Source organism: Pempheris klunzingeri, chromosome 5 (genome assembly GCF_042242105.1).
Source record: "Pempheris klunzingeri isolate RE-2024b chromosome 5, fPemKlu1.hap1, whole genome shotgun sequence".
Taxonomy (NCBI): domain Eukaryota; kingdom Metazoa; phylum Chordata; class Actinopteri; order Acropomatiformes; family Pempheridae; genus Pempheris; species Pempheris klunzingeri.
Window position 1 is genome coordinate 13,303,664 of NC_092016.1, and position 8,134 is coordinate 13,311,797.

The window sequence follows — 8,134 nt, forward strand, 5'->3', positions numbered from 1 at the left end:
TGGTACACAACATTGTACATACATTTCTATCCACATTGTCTCCACACTAATGTCTAATACAGAAAGCCATTTAAGCTAAATATCTTCCCCTTTGTATCATCACTAAAACAGTGATGGAATGAACACAGAAGCTGAAAAACTCACAAAATTGAGCATTTTTATTTTAAATGCGCTATATCGACATTGCAAATGGATACCTTGTTTGCAGGTTACAAGTTTGAAAAGCTAAGCACTGGGAAACTGAATATATTGAGCATTTCCCAAATCATTTTCCACAAGGTCCATGGCCCTGTCACATGTTGGGAGGTTGTCGTTCATCACTTGAGACCAGTGTACAGCATGATGGATGGCGTGCTCTCACAGACACACTGGGGCACTTAATATTTCTGTCCGAGTTTTTTGGGACAATTCTTGTTGAGATTCATCCATAAAAAAGAAAAAAACAACTGCAATATGAATGCAGGGTTTGCATTGCTTTTGAGAAATGCTGCAGTCTTGTTTCGTAAAGGCCTGAATGGGAGGAAAACGGTGTGGTTTGTTGAAAGAGAAGCAGCACCACAGTCTGTTCTCTGTGGTAATCTTTTGAGGAGATCTACAGATGGGTGGGAGGGGAACCTGAATGTAATTTCATGAGGTCTACGATTGGACCCCAAGAAATCCAATGTCCCAGCTCAACACAACACATAGGAAAAGAGACTTGCAGTGTCGGTAGCTGCAAGATTTGATCCAATTCTTTGGTTAAAGGGGTCCTACCATTTGAAAAAGTATTTTGATTTTCTTTTCATTAGCGTCTTAAAACATTCCACAGAAACAATTACATTCATAGACTAGAGATCAATACAGAGTGATGCTTGTTAATGCAGAAACCTAAAAATTAGACAGTGGTTCTCAGTGCAACGCACTGGTTACAGTACCAGCCGACATACAAGAGGACTGATACATTCTGTACAATAATATACAATAAAACACGGATCGCAAATTGAGTGAAATTTAACTTGCTTTGCAGACCTCAGATTTAATCTAACACAGTATAAATCAAGGTGAATCTTTAACCTCTGCAACTTGACAAGCTTTGGCAAGTGAAATGAACAGTAACACTTGTTCCCTTCTTTAACCCTTCACATTAGTTCACCCCAGCAGACTGAGAGTGACCGGGATTGTCTGAATGAGTAAGTGCAGTATCATATCACCATATGCTTCTACGCTTGTAGCTAAAAATGTGCTTTTCGGATTAGGCTCAGACGATGTTCCTGTGGTTAAGCGACTGACGACATAAGTATTTATATAGATTTACCTAAATGCTCCTGTTTTTAGACAGTCCAGCTTTCGCAAATATAATATATTTTTTCAGTAGATTTGCTGTGTTTTAGAGATGAAAAATATGTCATACGGTAAAAATTTTGTGACTTTGTGAGTGATTCCAGTGCATATGAATGTGCAGTTTGCTGAGTGTCTTCACACTCTCGAAGAACAACCCAAGCACTATGCCTTTAACAGCAAAAAATAAAATAGTAATTAAAAAACAATCCCGTTTTATTAGTTGACACTTATATTCAATTTGGGGTCATTTTAATAATTCATGCGGTGCTGAAGCGCCCTGCACCCTTCCCATAGGTGCTGTAATACTCCATTTGAGATAGTTTAGCAATGTCTGGTGTGTTGTTGTTGTTAGCCCGGTTTTCTCGCTCGCTGAATTCAAAGCTCTCCTCTTCGTAGTCCTCCTGGCCTTCTGTGTCTTGGGGGGGTTCTGGAGAAGGAAGTAAAGACACAAATGTGAACTCACTTTGTTCTCAGCAACACTGCACATACGGAGCTCTTCCGAAAGACACATGGCCTCATTGAGGACAGCCAGTGGATTGCCCCTCCTCCTCTGCATCAGTATCAGTCTCTACTGATAGAGACAGGCATGGCTAATCCAGGCACTGCTATATTTACTAAACACACAGGGAGGGAGTGACAGAGAAACATCAAAACACTTGGCCACTAGATTACAGTGTGCTGAGTCAAAGTGCGTTAGGGACAGACTGAGTGACAATAATGCAACATGAAGCCCACCGAGGGGTCACACGAGGAAATTTGCCACACACAACCCATCAACAAATTCAAATGCCACCGAGGGGGTTCATCTATTTCAAAACAGAGAGAGCAGTTGAGGATAATTGATGGAGGTATTCACCATGTCCATCTATTGAGGTGTCCATGATGCCGTGTTTGACCTTCATGTGTCGGCTGAGGTTGCCCTTCAGGTTAAACTTGCTGGTGCAGTAAGGACACTTGAAGGGCTTGCTGCCGGCGTGGAGATGCATGTGGCCGAGGAGGTTGTACATTCTGTTGAACGACTTCCCGCACACCTGAGAGACAAGAGCACAATAGTCAGTACCCCTCCCTGCTCCCAGTTTGTATTGAGGTAAAACTCCACTTTCTTTACTCACCTTGCATTTGAAAGGCTTGACGGGCAGGTGGACAATCATGTGTGTTTTAAGGGTCTGCTTCTGGACAAAGGTCTTGAAGCAGACGTGGCACTGGAAAGGCCTCACACTGGCGTGGATCAACATGTGTCTCTTCAGGTTGGCAGACAGGGTGAACTCTCTGGCACAGACGTCACACTTGAATTCCTTCATACCCTGGGGAGACAAAGTGTTGGGGTCTTTTAATTAATTTGGCTAAATATGTGGTTTAGAGGAAGATAAATAATGAGTCACAGGGAGAAAACACACAAGGAGCTTGCATGTGTGCATGTGTGAGCATTTGCACTCTGGCTTTTGATCCAACTCATGTAGATTACATTAGCCCCCCCAAGTGTTGAAAGACAGAGTGGAAAAAGTCTAACAATGGAAAAAATAAACTTTTGTCTTCTTTTAGTTTCAACATTTGTTTAACTTTTATTTTAATATTTAGCAGACGCTTATTCCATGACAAGAAATGTTTTTCCCTATAGGATAAAACAGACTATATAATGAAAAGGAGAGAAAGACCAGAGTGATTCATCTGACACAAAGGGAAGTAGCTCTGCGAACAACACAACACAAAACACATGCAAGTGGGGGGTTGAGCCACACAAAAAAACTCAAGGCCTTTGAAGGCTATGTTTACAAAGCAACTGGTTTTGGAGAAAAGGCTGTGATGCAAGTGTGCAATAAACCCCCCATTTTTCTACGAGGATTCATACAGAGGGCTCCAAGTGAGAGAATACCTCCCATCCTCCCTAAATCCTTCCATGTTTATATCCTGATTATCACATTTTTCTATTTTAAATTAAAGTTCACTGATGTTGTGTGATTGCATAAGGGATGCCTGCTTTTGGTTTGCTTTGTTTGAACTGATAAATTGGTAGACAAAGACTCATCACTGGGTTTCAGTACCTTACATGCGAGGGTGTGTGCTGCCAGTACCTTGTGAGTGAGAGCGTGTTGTCGAAGGTGGTGGATCTGGACAAACTCCATGCCGCACTCGGGGCAAACATAGGGTCGAACGTTCTGGTGCTTCATCAAGTGGTTCTGCAGCTGGCTGCGGTAAGCAAAGGACTTGTGGCACTCCGTGCACTGGTACGTGGTCGGGCCCTGGTGGCTGGTCAGGTGGCGCTTCAGGTGCGCGTAGGTTGGGAACTCAAGACCACACTGGGTGCAGACATGGCACTGACCGTTCTCGTGCTTGTTCTCGTGGGTCCTCAGCTCGCTGGGGTAGGCAAAGCCACGGCCACAGAAGCGACAGCTGTATGGTTTGACGTCTGAATGCTGCAGCATGTGCCTCTTCAGGTGGCTTGTCTGCGTAAAGGCCTTCTCACAGACTGTGCACTTGTGAGGTCTGGTTCCCTGGTGGGTGAGCAGGTGAGTCTGGAGGTGGCTCGGCTGCTTGAAGAGCTTTCCACAGTGTAGGCATTCATGGGGCTTAATTCCATTATGACCCAGAATATGAGTGACGAGGTTATATTTGGATGTGTATGACTTCTCACACATGCGGCATTTCCAGCGTTTTAGACCTTCTCCCACATCTACGCAGTAAGACTCATCGATCTGTACATTGATGTCCAGCCGGTCAATCTGCATCCGTCTGGCAAGGCCCTCTGGGTCTGACCACAGCATGGCCTGGCTGTTCTCCTCATACTCTCCTGGCAGCGCCATGTCAGCAGACTCGTAGGCCACCTCAGTGGACTCATAATAGCGGCTCTCCAGAGGACTGCCAGTGTCTCCACCGGTTTTGAGGTTTAGCGCCTCCTCCTCCTCTTCTTCCTCCACCACCAACTCTTCTTCCTTCCTCTCTCTCTCTCTGCCAGTGGTCTCCTCTTGTTCCTGGTCTTGCTGTCCGTCTGTTTGCGGCCTGGATGTATCTCTCACACACGAAGGACAGTTTCCGCAGGCCTGCTCCTCTTTCATAGAGCCTTGTGGCGTGACTGGATCCTCTGACTTGCCAGGGCTACGCCTGCTGTTCATGTGAATGCAGGACGGAGGGGTGTCAGAGTCAAGCCGTTCACCTTTAACCTGAGCCTGTGGACTTTGTATTTTGTGTGCTTGATCCTGTAATTCTCCATCACCCTTAGGCCTTTTGGTCCTCCCACGGGGCCCGGGCCGTCTTCTCTCACTGCAGTGGGGCTGGGGCTCCGGCTCCCCGGCAGGCTCGGCCAGGTAGTCCCCGTTGGCCCCTATTAGCTGGTCAGCGTACTCATACTCCATTGCCTCAGGTGGAGGAGGGGGACACTCTCTGGGCTCCCCCGTATAAAAGCCATTAGGAGCAATGGTAGCCCCAAAGATTTCATTCTGGGAGATGAGTCCGAGAACGGCAGCCTGAGCCAGGGATAGCACAACCACAGGCTCCGTCTGTGTGCCCACATCCACTTGGCCCTCAGTCACCTTGGGGTAGGTCCGCACCAAGCGGCTACTCTCCTCCTCCTGGAAGAAAACACATAAAGCACACAACACAAGTTTTTAAAAAAATGCACCAAAAGAAATAATATCTGATAATGTCTCCTTTTCTAATTTCTTATTTTATTGTTGCATTGTTACAAGCCTTGTCTTACGCAATGTTTCCTCATATAACCTCCTATCCCCATTGTAGCCTCATGATATTGGTAACCTCCTATTAATACAAACAAAAGGTTTTGTGTCTCCATAATGTTGGAATTATCATCTAATTTAGTTTCTGAGATTCAGTGTGCCAGAACGACACCAGGAGCAATACAATCTTCCTTTCCATGGACTCCAGGAGGGTATTAAGATAATGTTTTTTAGGTTTCTCTGTGAAAGCTGCATTTGGACTACGCCTTGTTTCTTTACTCTGAATCCACAGAACATTCGATTGAGGAGATAAGGCAGATCTGTGTTAGCACCCCGCTTCCTTCCTTGACAGGCTTTAGAATAATAAAGAACACAACAAGGGATGCAGGTCCAGCCAGGAAGTTGACTTCCGTGGACTGTCCTCAGCACTTCCTGCGAGGTCCCGGGGCAGCCTGGCTGACCAGAGTCAGCTCATCACCGAAGCTATCTGTCCCATTCATGAGGAGCAAAGCGCCTCAGCTCTACACTCGCTGTAGCCGACTTCATAATGCCTGCCACACTGGGCTTCCTTAACAAGATGATATATGCAGCAAGCCAGTCTCATATCCATAACAGACATTCGATTGAGCTTCGAGCTCATTCTGTATTCCAGACCGATGCATATGACTCGCTAACATAATTGTATGGTTCGAAAGTGTTTCAAACCCACATGCACATGTTTACCCTGCCACCTGTAAAAGTGGAACTATGGGGAAGAAATTGTGGTACAGCCAAACTGGCTCTCAGTAGTAAAGGAGAAGCGAGTATTGTAGGCCACTGGTTTCAGATTATTTCTCAGTGTGGATCTGACTGGTTAAATGTATGGAGAGAAGCTCTGACCCTTACTTTCTTGTCACACTACACACTAGTCTCCACTCTGTGCCATACACATCAGCAAGAGCTGCTTCCTTTCCTGACACAATACTGAAAAGAAAGGAGTGGATGGAGAAAAGGGAAAAAGGAAGAGGAGATAGCACAGGAATAAAGGTGTGTGTGTGTGCATGTGTGTGTGTGTGTGTGTGTGTGTTGGGAGAGGGGAGTAGACCTGGATGCCCTGATAACCACGTCATTTATAATTACTGCTTTTAAAGTAGTCAGACAGAGACAGACTGTGTGTTTGTGAGAAAGAAAAGGAAAGAGACTGGGTGTGTATTTGAAAGCATGTGTGTGTGTGAGTGTGTGTGTGTGTGTGTGCGTGAGTGAGAGAAAAAGAGAGGGAGGGAGGTATGGAGAGAAGGAGAAAGAGCTGTGGGCGGGGGAGGAGTGGAGGGAGGGAGACGGAGACAGAAATGAGATGGAGGGGCTGAAAGATAAAGAAAGAGGGGAGGGGAGGGAAGGGGAACGAGAGATTGAGTGAGCATGTGAGAGGAGGGAAGAGAGAAAGGAAAAGGAGAGGGAGGGGGTGTGCGGGGGGGGGGGTTGCTGTAGAGAGACAGAAAGACAGAGTGAGTGAGTGAGTGAGAGAGAAAGAGGGGAAGGAGGGAGGGAGGGAAGGAGGGGGAGCCGGAGAAGAAAAAGCACAGCAAAATGAAAGGCTGACAAAATGAAAGAAAAAGACAAATGACAAGGAGAAAGAGAGAGGTAGGGTAGTAATTGCAAGAGTCCGTACTTTCACATTTAAAGTTGCATCTGAAAGACACCTAAGGACAAACAATTAGAGCAGTAGCAGAAAACGTGCGGCAGAGATAGAAACACAACTCTTATCTTTCTGAAAAGATGTCCCCACTGCGGTACTCATATGAATGTGAAAAGTAATCTCCCTTCCCCTAACACTCACACACAGGCAAGAGTGTAAATACCTCACTAACAAACTGCAAAACAAGTAACCACCGCCCCCCTAACCCTCAGCAGCAACACATCTCTCTCCTTCTTTGGGTTACAAACTCACCACATTGTTCCTGGAGTGATGTTTGAGGTGTTTCAGGGATCTCATCCTTCAGGAGAAATGAGTGGAGTAAAAAAATCCACCTCCTATTTATATCTGTGGGAGAGTGGGGCGGTCCCACGGCTCATCCTCCTCCTACTGTTGCTGTTATCAGAACTGACTGTGCCTGCCCCCCCTCTCCACCAGCCCTCCACCCCACCACACACACACACACACACACACACACACACACACACACAGACACACAGCATCACCCCATTTCTTTCTCTTCCTCCCACCCTCTCCTTCCCATCTCACTTCTCTTTCTCTCCTCTTTTCTCTTACAAACACACACACACACACACACACACACACACATCTTATCTCCCTTTCTCACTACATACAATCCAGCATGACCCTTCAACACACATTTCTCTTTAAGGCACACAGAGACACAAGCTCTATCTTTTCTTGATCACACTTTATACTTTGCATTTCCCTTTTTATGAGCGTGTGCTCAAACGCACAAACAGTTATAAAAATCTAATCAGTAGTTTCTCTCTGAATGTGCGGACGGATATATGTGAATTGATGCACAGACAAACATGTGTATATGTATATGTATGTATGCAGGCACACATGGAGGCACGTACACACTTTCACAACACGCACAAACACTCAGAGAGACTATGGGTGGAGGTGCGTCTGTCAGTAGCAAAACAGTCAGACAGATAATGTCTGAGAAATGCAAAAATTTTAACTTTCCAGAGACCGTGTAGTTTGCTGCTATTATTTCTAGATTCAAACTAATTAACTATTGAGACAGCCTGAAGTATACTGTCTGAGAAATTCAGAGGAAAAAAAATTGAGTGACAAAAGAAAAGAGAAAGAAAGGAGAGAAAAGCAGTTAGGAGAGAGGGAGGGAGGGAGACAGACGTGGGGGAGAAAGAATAAGGAAGAAAGAAGCATAGGGAGGGGGAGTGAAGCTGAGTGGAGGAAGAGGAGGGGAGAGGTTGAGGGGGGGTGAGAGAGACAGAAAGAAAAAGGGAGAGAGGAAAGAGAGCCGAGGTGGGGGAGGGAAGAAGAGAATGCAGCAAAAAGGAGGAAGAAGGGAAAGGAGAGACGGGGGAGGGAGGGGGGGGGGGCTGAGGCATAAGAAAGGATGTGGCAAAAGAAAGAGAAAGAAAGAATAAAAGAGAGAGAAAAGAAAGAGGGGAGGGGGAGTGGTGGAGAGGGGGGT

General features: G+C 45.8%; 1 protein-coding gene across 1 annotated transcript; it reads right to left on the reverse strand.

Annotated features, from left to right (window-relative positions):
* Positions 1-5: 5 nt before the first annotated feature.
* On the reverse strand, positions 6-6,963 carry znf710a (zinc finger protein 710a). Its single transcript, XM_070830751.1, has 5 exons — positions 6,919-6,963; positions 3,393-4,886; positions 2,433-2,624; positions 2,177-2,351; positions 6-1,747 (listed from the first exon to the last, which is right to left on the reverse strand). The coding sequence occupies exons 1-5, from the start codon at positions 6,961-6,963 to the stop codon at positions 1,578-1,580; spliced, it is 2,076 nt and encodes a 691-aa protein (XP_070686852.1). The 3' UTR covers positions 6-1,577.
* Between the last annotated feature and the right edge of the window lie 1,171 nt (positions 6,964-8,134).

Bases quoted from the DNA above. Each gene is read 5' to 3' on its own strand.
- znf710a (XM_070830751.1), bottom strand. From the start codon at position 6,963: ATGAGATCCCTGAAACACCTCAAACATCACTCCAGGAACAATGTG. The intron at 2,352-2,432 runs GTGAGTAAAGAA...CTTGTCTCTCAG, and splicing joins TCAAGCCTTTCAAATGCAAG to GTGTGCGGGAAGTCGTTCAA. The intron at 1,748-2,176 runs GTGAATACCTCC...TTCCTTCTCCAG, and splicing joins CACCTCAATAGATGGACATG to AACCCCCCCAAGACACAGAA.